General features: G+C 41.1%; 1 protein-coding gene across 3 annotated transcripts; it reads left to right on the top strand.

Moving 5' to 3' along the window:
- The first annotated feature begins 268 nt into the window (after window positions 1-268).
- glyr1 (glyoxylate reductase 1 homolog (Arabidopsis)) lies at window positions 269-14921 on the top strand. 3 transcript variants are annotated; one of them, XM_071909857.2, is made up of 16 exons: window positions 269-326; window positions 1377-1413; window positions 1542-1621; window positions 1731-1869; window positions 3167-3277; window positions 5846-5929; window positions 8172-8225; window positions 9488-9538; window positions 10520-10593; window positions 10909-11008; window positions 12148-12258; window positions 12373-12474; window positions 13652-13814; window positions 13993-14172; window positions 14409-14533; window positions 14697-14921. In XM_071909857.2, exons 1-16 carry the CDS (start codon window positions 289-291, stop codon window positions 14769-14771), a joined length of 1524 nt encoding a protein of 507 aa, XP_071765958.1. In that variant the 5' UTR covers window positions 269-288; the 3' UTR covers window positions 14772-14921. The 3 variants fall into 3 exon arrangements, with proteins under 3 accessions (XP_071765958.1, XP_071765960.1, XP_078140940.1); XM_071909859.2 differs by lacking the exon at window positions 5846-5929; XM_078284814.1 differs by lacking the exons at window positions 5846-5929; window positions 8172-8225.
- The last annotated feature ends 1958 nt before the right edge of the window (window positions 14922-16879 follow it).

The following is a 16879-nucleotide window of genomic DNA, read 5'->3' as shown; positions in this document are numbered from 1 at the left end:
GTGGTGTGGGAACATAGGCCTATCTGTTTTGTTTTGTTTTTTCCTTTCTGCGTTGGTGTTCAGTTTTGACACGTTGATTATTTTGCATACATAATGGATATGTATACTTGTTGTAAATGTTGCTGTTTTGTTGTTGTTGTTGTTGTTGTTGCATTATTTACGATAATAATAAAATCCATGAGTAGCGGATGTTACATGGGGAGGAAGGGCTTGTCGTCGCACGTGATTACAGTGGGTGTGTGTCGTCTTCTCCCTTCATTCAGTGCGACGTTTTACTAAAGTTGTAAGATGGCGACGGTGCATCTGAGAATCGGGGACCTAGTGTGGTGAGATAACCTATTTAACATTGTTAATTACTTCTGTTTCTATCAAATCTTTTCACATTACGTAAAGCAGTGTTATGTCCGTTAGTTTGGGATTTACTGTTGGTATTAAACCGACTGTATACAGGGAAATGTTCGCGTACTAGTTGATGGTCAAACCCAAACAAATTGCTAGCCAAGCTGACTCAGCCAACAGTCGTCGTTAGCTTCTAGCTAGCGGACAAGCTAGAGTAAATACTTGGGTAGAAACCGGGCAGAGTTCGATTTTTCTGCACACAAACCTGTCTTTTACAGTTATAACCTTTGTGCCGACTTGTTTGCTAATGTAGCTACTTCGCGTACGTTGGTTTTGTGATGTTGGAGAAATTGTACTCCATAATGAGATTTAGCTTTGTAGCTTGTTCCTATTTGCCAAGCAGATATCTAACTAGCTTTCAATCTGATCAGCTTCCGTATTAACAGTAGGAGCCTATGTCTTCTGCAGCCACCATTAGTTTGTCTTCATTGAGTTGCCATGTCCCATTAAAGGCTTAATGTAAGTTGAACCCGATATGTGACGTACTCTTGCATGGAGAGAACGATAAGCCAAACTCCGTTAAAAATCTTCCAGTTTAACGTTTCTTTGCTTATCTGCAAAGGCACACACATGGTAGAACATGACTTCAGACCTTTACGAGGTTATGACCCCACTTTTCAATTCGGCATGCATGTAATATACCCATCACCACTTATTTTAGTATATTTGGACTTTTACAGTGATTCACCTGTTATTCAGTCTTCTCGCACCCAAATACACCGTGGAGAGCGGTAGCACGCAGTTCGTACCACATTTAGGAGTTGAGATTTTATTGAAATAAAGTTTGCTTAGTAAAATAAAATGCTAACGAATTTACCAGAAGAACGCAACGATTTGTAAAACGTCTTAAAGTGTGTTGTAACGTGTATTTTCCTTTGCCGACAAGCAAGGCAACATTAAATTGTCTGATTTTTGAATGCAGTGTGGCGTGTCGTTCTGGGAATATAAGTGTAAATGTAAGTGTCACTCTATTTCAGGGGGAAACTTGGTCGCTACCCACCATGGCCAGGAAAGGTAAGAAATGAAGACTTGCTCAACACATAGGCTACTATGGTTTGGTTCAGAGGGAAATAAACACTTGCATTTGTTTGTGCTTGTAAACTTGGACATGAGCTACAAACTGACGTTTATACATATTTCAGGTAGTAAGCCCTCCCAAGGACCTGAAAAAACCAAGAGGCAAAAAATGCCACTTTGTGAAATTTTTTGGCACTGAAGACCAGTAAGTATGGACAGTAGGCAGCTACTCTCAATTCCACTTAGCAAACATGCACTCTCAATTCCCTGCCTAGCAATTTCCAACAGTGCTGTGTTTTTGTGTTCCCGTTCAGTGCGTGGATCAAAGTGGAACAGCTGAAGCCCTACCACCCCCACAAAGAGGAGATGATCAAGATAAACAAAGGCAAACGCTTCCAGCAGGCAGTAGATGCGGTGGAGGACTTCCTAAAGAAAGCAAAGGGGAAAGAACAGGTGAGGGGTGTCCTCTAAACGCTTCACGTCTCATGCTGGGGAAGGAAAATTGGAGAAAAAGGGTGCGCTGTTAAAAATGGCTGTTGGCGATGTAACTTGGATTTCTGGGTCTATTTTGTTGTGTGGTAGAGTGTTTTTCGCGTTTGTCACGTCAGGATATTTTCAGGGCAGCTACAATGTAGTTTGATAGCATAAAAAATTTCAGCGATCTAAAACATTAACGGTAAATGTCAGGTTTTGGTGTCAGTCCCTCAGAATCAAAGAGCGAGGGCTTCTTTCTAGAGCCGCCATTTTGCACCAAGAGACGTTCAACAATACAGGGAGAAATCCATGACAGAAGAGTCAGAAAGACCAATTTCTCCACCCACAGCAGCCTCAATAGACCAGAATGCAATGCAGCCACAAGACATTTTGTGTTTTGATTAAGGGGCGCGAGTCTCACTTTTTCTCAACTGGAAAAACTTGCTCTCTTAGTATTGCTATCGCTCCCTGAATGCAACAAGTTCTCTGGGGGTTGCCAAAAGGCATTCTGGGAAATGTAGGAAATCACTAACTGAAGTAGATGAGGCAGGTTGAGGGAAAGTGGGTACACCAAAAAAGTTCATTACAACGCTTCATAACAAAGTAACGCCTGGAATTTATTGAGCATCACAGATTGATGATATCTAGCAGTGTAAGTATATACAAAGTATGTATCTGAGGGGGGATTTTTCCTCTAACAGAACGTTTGGGCATCACACACAGAGCAGCTGGCATTTAGATATTTTTTTCGCCTTGCCGTCGTAGAGGAGAAACACGCTTGGTATCCAGCTGGATTTGGGGAACACACACTACCCAAGCTCTAATGCCACACAATCCCCAAATCTTGTGAAAACATGAGCTCTACAACACACAACCAAAACAAACATGGAGGTAGAGCATTTTTCTTTCCACCCCTGATGAATGAATCCTGTTTGAAATAATTTAAAGTCTTTAACCCCCATATACTACAAGATAATCTGTGCTGATTGTCCAGTACTACGGCCTCAAACTAGCACTGACTCAATACGATCTTGAACATCAGTCGTGATGTACATGTCACGGTTGTAATCAGGATAAAAGTCATGTAGTTTGTCCTCAGAATTGGCAGAGAACAGGTGCCACGTTTAGCCTCAGCAAATGTTCCTGCTACTATTGAACCCCAGGCCTCCAAACTGCTGGCACTGCTGTAAACCTGTTTTCCTTTGCTTGGGGTACATGCTAACCTGTTTGTGCCATGCAAGGACTGCACTACAAGATGCTAATCTGTCTTTAACAGAACTCTGACGGCAAAGGAGACTCCAAAGGAAAGAAAACTCCCAGCAAGCCACTGAAAATACTGGAGGAGGATGACGAGGACCTCAGTGCCCTGAAGGACCCCTCTGAGAAGGTCAGTAAAAACATTAGATTCCTTCAGGGAAGTCGGAACGGCAGGATTCCCTAATCACCGTGGTGGTTACTTAACTTACGTAGGGTATTTCCCAAATGGTGCACTGTTTGTGTCGAGAGGGGCATAGCCTTTTAAAGCAATATTCCACTTCGTTTTAACATGGGGGTTATTCGGTACTTGAACGCCACGAAAACCAGAATATAAACTACTCACCAAGATCAGATGCAGCTGGGACGAGTAACTGCTTTAAAGGGTAACTTTGGTATTTTTCAACCTGGACCCTATTTTCCCATCTTTTTGTGTCTAAGTGACTAAAGGGGACAACAATTTTTGAAACTGGTCCAGTATTGAGCGAGATCGCTTCAGCCGGCAGCCGCAAAACGGGCTGCAATGTAATCCGACGGGGCAAATCGCACCGTCAATGTACGTCCACTAAAAGTGCTTGTTTTTGCCACTGACAGGCTCAGATTGTTATTATAAGTGTCTGACAACATTATGGAAAGGACCCTACAGAGAAATGAAACGTTTTTCTTTACCTTTCGCTTGATCGGTCTGTGTGTAACCAAGTCTCGCTCAAGTTTCGCGAGAGTTGAGTTGTTGCAGGAAGTTACACACAGACCAGACATTTAGACACTTATAATAACAATCTGAGCCTGTCAGTGGCAAAAACAAGCACTTGTAGTGGACGTACGTTGACGGTACGATTTGCCCCGTCAGATTACGTTGCAGCCTGTTTCGCGGCTGCCGGCTGAAACGATCTCGCTCAATACTGGACCAATTTCAAAAATTGTTGTCCCCTTTAGTCACGTAGACACAGAAAGATGGGAAAATAGGGTCCAGGTTGAAAAATACCGAAGTTACCCTTTAAGCTTTTAAATGATGTACATAACCATATGGTGGTACAATTAGATGATAAAGGCCAAAAATGACACAAAAATATGCCTATGAGACATTTGCACTCAAAATAGCCCCTAAAAAAATAAAAATTCTGTACTTTTCCTATAAACACTCAGTGAAGATTAGCTTGCTTAACTGGCACTTGGGGAAGCAGCATTTTAACAGACATCCCATACCAAGGTAAAGGTGCTGTGCTGAGGGCTTGTTTACCAGGTGCTATGCATACAAAGTCCTGTCAGTTCAGCATGCTAGCAATTTAAAAAATCCCCATTTCAAAGATCCCAGTAAGTTACAGCCAGTATAGGGATAAAATCAGTTTGCCAACAATCATTGTCATCACTGCTTTTTTTTGCCACCTCCTCAAATACTTTGCATGTAATGGACTGAGCTCTGATATCCATTTCATGGCATCTTTAAGCAGGACCTAGAGTCCAGCAGCAAAGTTAGAGGTGAAATATTGTAGCTCATGCAGACAGGAGATTAGAAAAGGGAAAAGGGAACAGTAGCATATTTTGCCCTCTGCATAAGCTCTGATGTACTACCCAGTGTTCTTCACAGTTCATTAGTGGAGCTGAATGATGTTTGAAGCCATAGTAACCGAGTGTTCACACAGCGAGCAACTTGGTTGACGTGTCGCTCTATTCTGATCGATTGTGGGAGGTGCGAAAAGCTCAGATTGCATCTATGTAGCGGTCTGCAGCTACAAAGTTTTGAACATGCAAACAACGTTACATTGTTTTGATGACTTGGCAAGCACTAATAGCAGGGAGGTAGGTAGCAGTAATTGAAAACAAACAGAAAAAAATCATTAAAATAACTTCATAGCTAATCATCGGCCACATTGATGGATGCAACCAAGCATAGTTGTTGAGACATTTATTCCTGTCGTCTTACAAATAGAAGTTATAGAGAACTATGAATCAACTTGTCATCCATTTTCCACTTGCCAGGAGAAACTATTGTTCATACAGTGAAATCACATCAGAAGGGAAACAGAAGCATGTAAATCTGATAGGCTGTTTACGGCCGATGACCATGAAAAGTTCAGCCATAGCCAACTTTTCTTGGCTATCAAGCTTGTTGACCGTTCACATATCGGCCAACTTTCCCTGGTCACTCAGCTGTATAGGAAATTAATGGACTTTTGGTGACTTGTTGATCATGTTGCTCGCAGTGTGAACACATGGTAAGGTTAACCTCTGTAGGCTTTCCCAAAATACGTTGGCAGTGTGTTTCACTGACATCTTCTGGAATTACAATGCCTCCATTCAATTTTTTTTAGTTTAAAGTGTTTTAGAAAACCAAGCCCTGGTCAGTAGGACTCTAGACAAGACCATGTATCTAACACCTGCTGTGGTGTTAGATTTCACTCCTTGCTCAATTCAGTCTTTGTTAGACTGGATGTTGTCCAGCATCCTCTTCTCGGCTGTATCTGTACATACAGATCAACTCAGACTACAGGCAACCTTTGATAGAGGGGGATACAAAAGCAGGACTCATTCTTCAGAATAATTGTTGTTTTTATGGGCTACATGGGTTTATAAAAAGTCACTCAAAGTCACTCCTCCATACTCGACAGAGAAACCTCCCCCCGCTATAGCAGACATGTCGGTCTGCAAATTCGCCCTATGAACTGCAAGGTGAATGTGTGTCTCTCTCCCCCCCTTAAAGGACTTAACTGACTCTGACCCCGAGCCGTCCACTCTTGAGAGGCTGGGGGCTGGACCTGGCTCAGGATTCAAATGGGAAAGCAGTGTAGGTGAACCCCCTTCCCACCAAGCCTGCTTTGCCTTGCTGTTCTTCTACCTTACCTTAACCTTTGGCTTTATTGGCACGCCACCAAGAACTGCAGACCTTTTCCTTTCTGACCTGTTTGGTGTTCACTCAGGACTACAGAAGCTGTCGGTTAGGGGAATGCCAGCGAGGTGGTCACCAACTCTGTATGTCAAGGCTCACAAGGGGGGCTGGGATTTTGTTCCAGTTTGGCCCAGAAAAAGTGGGATTAAGCTGATTTTCTGGTTAGTTGCCTGGTTTCTGTGAGTGTGTTTATAGTAGAATGTACCCAACCTGCTCCCCAGGCCCAGGGTTGATGACCACTCTGCACAAGATGCTCTTAAAATGCAGATTGATGACTAGGTGATTGTAAAGGAACCGTTCACTTTAAAATTAAAATACTGTCATTATCTACTCATCCCTTTGTCAGTAGAAACTCCATTGAAGTTCATATGAGTACCAAACACCCAACGACTTAACTACTGCAGTTCCATCTCAGCTTTCTAACAAACAATTGAGTGGGGTGTGGTTGTTTAGAGTTCCAAAAAGAGCATAAAATGACCATCGAATTTCTCTAAACATCTTGTGCAACATAATGTTTTATAATCAAACCATTGCACTGTGAGTCCAAAAGGCCTAAATTTACCTCATTACGCAGTGTTATTATAGGTAGAGGAAACTGTAACTGTGGCAACTGAAACAAGGAAATGGGCTGTTTCTCTTCCAGCTTGCCAGCGATTAGAGATCTCGCTGTGCTACCTGGCACCACCCCCAACCTCGTCTATTGGCTTGGCAGTAGTAAACAGAGTCAGTCCATTTACTTGTTTTGGTTCCCATACTACACAAGAAGTTAGTTTCCTCTACCTAGAATAATGGTACACAATAAGGTAAATGTAGGCCTTTGGGACTCGGGAGTGTTATTATTGACTACAAAACCCTTGGATGATACCGCACAAGTTGTTTAGAGAAATTTGCTGGTCATTGGTGCTCTTTTTGGAAATCCTAACCAAACCCTGTTCAGTTAAATGGCTTGTTAGAAGGCTGAGATGGAACTGGGGAAGCATAACTTGTGTTTGGTGGTCATACAAACTTACATGAGTATCCACTGACACTGGGGAGAGTAGATGATGACAGGCTTTTCATTTTGGGTTGAAATGATTGTTTTAATAGAGGTGCACCAATAGTATCTGTAGCAAGCTGTCCTGATACCGATACTTTACAATTGTGTTTTCATTCACCACAGATTCCCCCGAAAATATATTCTTATTTTCACTTTGGTACTTTGTATTACTCAAAAAAAAAAAAAAACCTTACCACACATTTGTCAGTAAGGATGTTATTTTGAAAGGTTTGACAGACTGTCCTATTTTTTTTTTTTTATTATTGTGAAAAAGAACTTGCCGCTCACATTCAAGAAGCTATATCCTTTAGCCTGTTTTATGTAGCCTATTTTATAGTTCATTATTTTTTTATCATTATTTTGGATGGTTACGCAATGGTTAGTGCAGAACGTGACCAAAACAATAAATGAATGAATACATTAACAGAATTGATGGACTTGTTCCTGTAATTGTCATATAATAGGCCAATACTAGGTGGCATGAATGACTGTAAATTGAGTAGTACTTGGATCGGTGCTTGTGTCGTCCCATCTACTTTACAAAGCACTCAGTACTGGCATCGGCTGTGAAACTTTGCTATTGGTGCACCTCTAGTTCTTAGGTGAAAAGGAGACTGTACTGCTTTGAAGTAATGCTTTTCTTCTCAGACAGTTAATGTGTTGGTTTGAGTATTCTAAAGGGTCAGCCAATGCTGCTACTGTATGCTGTCGTTATTGCTATTCAACTAAACCTATCTTACAGCTGACTGACTTGTGAATTCATTTAAGATATACAGGGTTCCCACTGGTCATGGAATTTCTGGAATATCATGGAATTTTCAGAGGTGTATTCCCGACACCAGAATTTGGTAAATTCTCTGGGCAAGCTAAGGAACATCAAGGAATTTTACTCACTGTCCCCAATAAACAATACAAACTAGGAGGGAAGCGCTCCCACTTTGTTATGAAAAGTCATGGAATTTCACAGAAAGGCCACAATGGGAACCCTGGTGTATCCGCACTGCTCGGTATAGACTCAAGGATTTCTGCACACTAGATTGTCTCTACTAAGTCAATGCATGTCCTCCGAGAATACTTTCCAACTGAACTCTTCTTCCATTGTAGCCCGTGAAGGATGACCCACATTTCCACCACTTCCTACTCAGCCAGTCTGAGAAGGTAAGAGAGAACGTGCCGCTCAACATTTTGCTCTTGGGTTTGACATCTGCACCCTGTCATCCTTGTTTTAGAGAGAGATTTTAGTTAGATTTTGCTTTTAGCATGGTGTAATCTCACTTTCCCCTCCTACTCTTGTCTTCAGTTTGATAGGCTAATCTTAGACATTGCAACCTGGTGCTGTTTTTCTCTGTATGCGTCAGCATGGCTCTGAGTTGATCAGTAGAGATAGTTTGTTGTAGCACCTTGTTCTGTGTTATCTTCCTTTACCCCTTGCTAGACGCAGCAAAGCTGATATTCCCTGAGGCAACTGCATTACCCTTGGCAGTATTACTCACTGTCTTAATATAGGCATTAGCCTTGCATCTACATACCACTGTGCACAAAATTACACACGCCACCCCCCATATCTAACAGTTAAACTGTAACAGCCTGTGGCTAGACTGATAAATACTTTTTCATTTCCTTCCCTTGACTCACTTTATCACTTCCATCAGTCTACTTGACTTGACTTGCACAATGAAGTTTCTGTAGACTGTATGAATTAGGAGTATGGGGAAAAAGAGTGTGTTACAGCATTATTAGCATGTGCAAAATAACAGCAGTAGGACTTATTGTGGAAGCAGAATATGTGCGATATGAAAATATACCAGAGGTTTATGTTACACATGATAAGAATATGCCAAAAATGAAATGTATACAGCATGAAATGGGTTGAACCAGTCTAAAAATACCTATGTGTGCAGGAGGTGCCTATGAGAAGGATATGAAGGAAGCAGATTTTACAGCAGATATACAGTACATGATGTGGCTAAATGTGTGTCGTGTTCACATTAACAAGCCTACTCATTTGTAACAGTTTCTTTTCTGCTATAAGCCCACTTAATGAATTTCAGTTTGACTCAGATTTTCATAGTGGCCGCCAGTATGCACTGAAGTAGTCAAAGAACACGATGGTATCTCATTGCTACAACTTGGAAGTGTTCACATTTTAACTAGTTAGAACACCCACATCCAAATTTTTATTTTTTTATTTTAATTTTGGTTGATTTGATGCCATCTTTGCCATATGTTGACACACTTCCACAATTTGCGATGCCAAGTGGGAGATATCAGCGCAGACAAAAAATTGCTCCATCCTACTTGGAAATACCACTAGGAGGATGACATGAATGTGACATTATGGTCTGGTCTCTGTGCTGTGTGTGTTGGTCACCTCTTTTTTTATTTTTATTTTTGTTGTACTAACCCTTCTCTGCCCACAGCCTGCCTCATCAATGGAACCCATTAGCAAGCGCCTGAAGATCATTGAAGAGGTATAGTAACTAGTCAATATGATGTCCCCCACAAATGATGCACTCACCCTTTGGGCCAATCAGTAACAAGTTATGCAAATGTGTAAAAGGTCAAAATTTCAAATCTGTTCTCAAGAAATGCATTGCCTGCTAGTCTTTTCTTTTTGGTATTGGTTGATGTACAAATGATGCAGTCACTCCCAGGCCAGTCTGTAAATAAATGAAATGGCCATAAAGCTGCACTAGGCAAGAATTTTCTGAAAAAATAAACCCGTCTTATCAGCCTAAATCACAAAGTGGGAAGAATAGCGCCCCACCCCCACTGATTGAGACGCAGTAGATTCACTCTATTTGCCCAAATTAAATTCTGGTGTCTGATGTTGACCCTGGCAGGAAATCTTCTTGGCCCACAGGAAGCAATGAATCAAAACTTAAGAGGGAAATCCAGAACTGTCTCTTTAAAGAGCAGTGAGCAGGGCTCCGTCCAGAGAAAGCTGGACCCACCAACGTTAGATCTTTCCCCCTCTCATCCCTTTGCTTTCTATTGGTATAAACCACAGACCGGCTGGGTTGGTAAACATGAGCGGGCTCTGTGAAGTTTACTGACATTATTATTGTACAGGAATACCGCATGTGACAGATAAACAAATGAACAGAGAGAGATTGCTCCATACCCCCACCCACCACCATCACCACCATTTGTTGTTGACCATTTGCTGTCATTGTGGGGTACAACAAATGGTCTTCTCTGTCATCCCCCTTTTTGAGCCTGATTCTTTGTTTCTTCACTGCACCTATAGTCCAACCACTGTTGAAGAGATTTTGTAACATATCTTGCATTCCTGTACATTTTGCATTTTAGTTGCCATGTTTTCACTTTGACAGAATTTTTCCTCATGATTAGCTTAAATTTTGGTAACAATTTTTGTTGAATAGCTACATATGCTAGGCATGTGCTTTCAGTGCATGAAACTGACAGTGGTGTTGCTTGTTTGTGTGCAGGACACAGGGTCAACATCTATCCAAGCAGCAGACAGCACAGCCATCAATGGCAGCATCACACCCACAGATAAAAGGTATTACAAATCCTTACTATAGCATTATAAAGTTCTACAAAAAGGCCATTATGAAAATTACTTACTAATAGTAAATGGAAAAGAGAAGCTTCGCTAAAGGTCAGCATCTCCTGTTTTTAATCGTATTATTTTAATTTCTTTTGTAGTCTAAGTTGCTTGGAATCCATTTATAACCCACAAAGAAAATGTCTACTTCTTAAACTGCACTGATTTAAGTGGTTCCTCCATTTTTCCTAATTTGTAGATTGAACCACACAAACAAGTTAATAATAATTGTTCTCTTTTCCTTTTTTTGTGTCTGTTTCTCCTCTCCAGAATAGGGTTCTTGGGTCTGGGGCTGATGGGCAGCGGTATAGTCTCCAACCTGTTAAAGATGGGCCATGTGGTCACAGTGTGGAACCGCACAGCAGAAAAGGTACCGTAAGTCAACACACAATCACTGTCATTTAGGCTATCGCATTGTCTAATTAAAAACAATTACACATTCTGTAGAGTCACACAGGGCTCGACCAATATTCATATTTTTGATTTTCTGGTAGCCTACGTTATATGAAGAGGATTATGGGAGTTGTGTGAAAATCCTCAGCAGACGTGTTAAAATTTAAGATCATGTTTTGAGCATTTTTGCCTTTTATTAGATAGCTGAAGGTAGAGAGAGACAGGAAAGAATGGGAGAGAGAAGGGGAGAACATGAAACGAAGGGGAAATCCCTCTCCTTCCCCTTTATCAGTGATAAGAGATTTTTGGAGGGTACAAGTTGGTGTATATATGAAACTCACACAAGCAACCGTTCCCTTATCCTGTTTGTAATTCTCTCCCTCTTCCTGCACTAATAATTTAGAAACCCTTACGTAACATCATCAAATCCTTCATTAATCAATAACAGATCTCAAACCCATTTACCCCTTGCAAGCTTAACACATGCAGATCGAGCAGATACTGGCCGCTACTTAATCTGTCCTTTCTGTAAGCTCTGTGCTTACAGTGAAGTGAAACACACACACACACACTAGCCTTTGTTCTTTTATTTAATTTGTGTTCAATAGACCGTGCATGACCTCATGGAGAGTCCTGCCTGTTTACTATAGTGTCTTTTAAAGTGTTTGGGACAAATTCCATCCTTAGTGTGTATAAGTTTTCTACAATACGTTTTCTGTAATGTATAGCCTAAATTAGCGTTCGAAAGACATGGGTTTTTGAAGACTAAGATATCTTTTCGTGATGGGACGATATATCGAAATTCAATATATCGCAATACAAAAATGTGACAATGCGTATCGTGGGGCAGAAATATGAATCGTGATATTAGCTCCATTTTATTCTGCTGTAGTAATCACAAATGAGACGGCTTGACCATCAAAATTTCACAAGCTCTCCATTCAAATTATATTATTGTCACTTTGTCATGACATTTTTAAATTGTTGTTTACATTCTAGCAAGACAATGCCATCGCTAGAAAGATTTGTGGCTCAGAAATAAACGTAATTCTGCACAGTCAGACTTTGTTGTCATTGAACTTGTATTTATTACATGGTATCGTGGTTGTATCCCAGTGTGACCTGTTCATCCAGGAGGGCGCCAGGTTAGGCCGGACTCCCGCAGAGGTGGTCTCCATGTGCGACATCACCTTCTCCTGCGTCTCTGACCCAAAGGCGGCCAGGGATGTGAGTACTGACTCAGCCTATCGACTTCCTGCAGAGGTGTGTACTGGTGGCATACGTGGTGGGGAAACTCTTTTTGTGTTAAAACTACTTTTCTCTCTGTTTCTTGCTCTCCAGTTGGTGTTGGGCCCCAGCGGAGTGCTGCAGGGGATCAGGCCAGGGAAATGCTACGTAGAGATGTCCACCGTCGACCCAGAGACTATCACAGAGCTCTCACAGGTATACACATGTCGCGCACACATACCAGAGTATCTGTGGGTCCTTAAAAAGTCTAATCTCAACGCCTTGTAAAGTACTAAAATGTCTCAAATCCAGTTATTCGAGGTCTTATCTTTTTTCGCCATGTAGGTTTCTTTGTGCTGCATGTCCACTCTTAGATCAATCCAGAACAGGGTTAGTAGTACAATCTGTATCCTATCTGCTTTACTAAACAGTTGGACTTCATGTCCCTCAACAATTAATTCCCTGATGTCCTTTTTCTTCTCCTACATACTTTCATTAGCTGTGTTCAACCAAAAATAGGCTCCATTACGAGAAAATGGATTTTCCGGTGTATCTGCTGAACTGACCATGAAAGGATTGAAGATGTCTACATCTGCAGTATTCCCTTGATAGCCAAAGAATGCAGAACCTCTATGGAAGACATCAGTGTCACTGTCTATACCGTCATGTAATGGAGAATTCAATTATATTGCATTAGAAATAGTTACTCTGCAGTTGTAAGAGACTGAGAACATTGCCATTTTACAATCTATGACAATGACAGAAATCCAAGAAATGTAGTTTCCCTTGACGAAGTAAGAACTTGTTGTTCAGTAGAAAAGGACGTGACATACAAATCTGACACAGGAAGTGATCTACTCGGGTGTGAAAAATGACGTGCTTTCATTTAACATCAGGCAGTCACGGAAAAACATATTTCTTAACTGTTATTGTGAACAATAGAAACTATTACTGTTAATTAACATTTCCATACTAATTAGGGTTAGATTTGGCCAATATTGGCCTTTTATTAAAAGAAAGTTTGCCAGTGTCATCTACCTCTGATATTATGGATGTGATGCTGTTTTTTTGATAACATATTTATTATTTACCAATCATACACTGGTTGTCTATGGGAAGCCCTTAACCTGAACTGATTCTAATGAGACATTTTGATCAGATTCCACACAAATATGTATTATTATTATTACATTGCATTTCAATGGAGAGTTGTATTGTCCCATGGTGTTTTATACTCTTTTCTACTGAAACGCTTTTCCACCCAAAATGCTAAATACTTGGTATTTTTTGGTACGAAAATATATTCAAAGCTCTCTATTGTCATATAATCCGTCCTTGCCTTCTTCTGCCATCACGTCATGTCTCAGTATGTGATTCCTCTTCTCCCCACCAGGTGATCACATCGCGGGGCGGCCGTTTCCTCGAGGCTCCGGTGGCGGGCAGCCAGCAGCTCTCCAACGACGGCATGCTGGTCATCCTGGCAGCCGGTGACCGAACGGTCTACGAGGACTGCAGCAGCTGCTTCCAGGCCATGGGCAAGACCTCCTTCTTCCTGGGTAGGTGCTCACACTGCGTTCACATCCTAGGGGAAAGACGGTAGATACGAGCGTCCTGCTAGAAAATACTGTTCAGCTTTCAGATGGTAAATACTACTAGAAAATACTGGGTTTTTTTTTATTAGTTTCATATTGCAGCTTTAAGTGTGTGTGTGTGTGTGTGTGTGTGTGTTTTCAGGCGAGGCAGGGAACGCAGCGAGAATGATGCTGATCCTCAACATGGTGCAGGGCAGCTTCATGGCGACCATCGCAGAGGGGCTGACCCTGGCCCAGGCCACCGGCCAATCACAACAGACCTTCCTGGACATCCTGTGCCAGGGCCAAATGGCCAGCACCTTCGTGGACCAGAAATGCCAAAGTGAGTCAGCACAAGTGGATGTTTTTTTTGTGTGTGTTTGTTTTTTTGAGAGCCCTAATGAGTCTTTCTGATGCTTTGATGGTAACGGGGCAAATACAGTGTTCCATGTGCACATTAAATGCTCCGTTATTAGCTACTGAGGAAACATGGACAGTACCTTCCTTACATCAAAGGTAAAAGTCTAACAAAATGTAATCAGTATTATTTATAATGACCATTTCCCTGGCCTCTTCCAGATATCTTACAGGGCAACTTCAAGCCAGACTACTATTTGAAACATATTCAGAAGGACCTGAGGCTGGCCATCTCCATGGGCGACATGGCCAACCATCCAACCCCAATGGCCGCAGCTGCCAATGAGGTACCATCTGTCTTATCTTTTATTCCTGTAGTTGCTTGTTCATTTTATGCCATTTCTGCCAGCCTTTGTAACTTTGCTTTACTTGTAAGCAAAAGAAGTAAAGCAGCTGTTGTTTACCATGTTCACTGCAATTGTAACCCCTGTCTTTACTGTTGGTGTGCAGGTTTACAAGAGGGCTAAGGCACTGGACCAGTCGGACAACGACATGTCTGCAGTCTACAGAGCCTACATTCACTAAAGATGTGACCTACCCTCCGGACCACGCAATCTTTAATCTCCTTTTATTTCTCCCATGTTCATCTAATGAGGTTTTTTTTTTTTTTTTTTTTTTTAAGTTCTTTTATTTTGCCCAGCACCAGTTATGTTTCCTGCCCACAAGCGATGGGATGGGAGGGCGGGGGGGGGACTCTGTTGTTGGAGGCGACCTTGAGCATTGCACTGACTTTATCGCTAAATCCACGCTATAAGAATGCTCTGCAGAAGGTTGTACTACTGCGCCTGCCGGTTTCTTGTGGGGGCGGTTCGTCCGGTTTCCCAAATCAAATGGTAAAAAGTAATGCAGGCTGTATGGCGAGGATGTGGAACAATGCAATTCATGCCTGATAAATGGCAGCGCTGTCAGGCTTCGTGGGTGCACAAAATCCTAAAGATGAATTTATCACTCGCTTATGTGCATATGATTAGGTTATTTAATTGTGTGATCTTTTTATTTCTTTTTTTTTAAATGTCTAGAATTCCATGAGAAAAAAAAACACCAAGAACATGCCACTGCATTGCCTTAATATTGTAATCCTTGAGTCTCTCAATAATAGATGTATTTATTTATTTCTGTTTCTCTATAGGTCTTCTTGGTGCAGTTTGGTCATGGCTTGTTTCTGTATTTGACGAGATGATATTTGCTAATTTTTTTTTTTTTCCTGGTGTTGATCTTTCTTGAACAGGTTAAGGACAGAGCAACAGATATGTTGAGGCCTTAAAATGCAGTAATAATTAATATTTCTCATCAAGACTTGAGCTTTCCATGTTTGAAACCTTTAAACCTTGTCTTCAGAAGAGTTCTCATTTCCGATGGGTTTTTTTTTTGTGTGTTTTTTAATTCTGGAACTAGATAATTCCACTTTTGAGTTGCATTTTAACTAAAGTCAATAATTCTACCCCAAAATCAAAAGTGCACCAGAGTTGTCAGTCATTGTTTTTCAGTAGGGAGGGGTAAATATATTTATTGCAGAAACTGCAGTCGGTTAAGCTACAAGGGTTTGACCGATAAGGGGTTTTGAAGGCAGATATCTATCTTTGGATTGAAGCAGTTGATAGATTATATTTTATGACGATATTCTGTATATATAATTTGGACCCCTTTCATGCCCAAAAATTCCAAAACATTACAAGCATTTAATGTTTCACTCCCAGAATTTTATTCTTGTCAGGGTGGAAAAGCCTTTGAAACAACATTTAGACCATCATGGAACACTAAAACGCTCCATTGAAACGCAGACTAATGAAATTTTTTTAGGTAGGTTTACAGCTCCTTAAGTGGCTTCACTGGCCGATATCTGATATTGAAAAGCCAATATCTGCAAACTGATACCAGTCTAACCCTAATAAACAACTGAATGAACATTGGTTGTTAGGTTTCCATATTCACCAAGTCAGGGCCCAAAAAAACAAAACAACACATGATATGCATTCTTTTATTTGCGTTGGCCTCAGGAAGGGACAGCCAGTGGTCACATGACAGGCAATGGCTAGGTGAAATGAATGCTGCGTTCAGGTCGTATCGGATTTATGGGAAATGTGCGGTGCAGACTGGGGAAAAACATTCATGTCGGTGTCTCTCCCGCAGAAGCATGTCAACACTTGACCCTACGATTGTTATCTTTGATGCGGGCGTTCCAAGTGAAACGTGAACGCTTCCAAGTCGTAGCAACAACATGCAATCTCGTTCTTCCACTTCTTCTGATAAGACATGAACGCAGCATTAGTAACATACTGCATTACTTTCAAAGGAGGGAGTAAGCACCATCAGAAGACCCCAAACTGTAGTTACTACCTGGCAAAAGAAAATCTATATTGTGTTTTTGATGTTTTATTTTGATTGTTCTTTTTAAGGCCCACTGTTTTATTCTGAGTTTGAAATAGTAAGTCTACTTGTATTTGTTTCTGATAAAAGCTGAATAATTTAATTGCATGTTAAGAGGTTACCTTCCCATTCTGAAAGATTTTTCCGTTCCAAACGAATGACATTTAAGGTTTTTAGTTTAGGTTCTTATTACACAGCATAGTGTAAAGAAATGTTTTTAGAAGACAGACATGTAAATAGCACATTAGGCTGAGTGGGGTTTCTTT

This window comes from Centroberyx gerrardi, chromosome 7, assembly GCF_048128805.1.
Source record: "Centroberyx gerrardi isolate f3 chromosome 7, fCenGer3.hap1.cur.20231027, whole genome shotgun sequence".
NCBI lineage: Eukaryota > Metazoa > Chordata > Actinopteri > Beryciformes > Berycidae > Centroberyx > Centroberyx gerrardi.
This window is presented reverse-complemented; position numbering and strand designations above follow the sequence as displayed.

Excerpts from the sequence above, each read along its gene's own strand:
- glyr1 (XM_071909857.2), top strand. The coding sequence starts at position 289 with ATGGCGACGGTGCATCTGAGAATCGGGGACCTAGTGTG. Across the intron at positions 1,870-3,166 it reads AAGCAAAGGGGAAAGAACAG|AACTCTGACGGCAAAGGAGA; the intron begins GTGAGGGGTGTC and ends TGTCTTTAACAG. Across the intron at positions 11,009-12,147 it reads GGAACCGCACAGCAGAAAAG|TGTGACCTGTTCATCCAGGA; the intron begins GTACCGTAAGTC and ends GTTGTATCCCAG.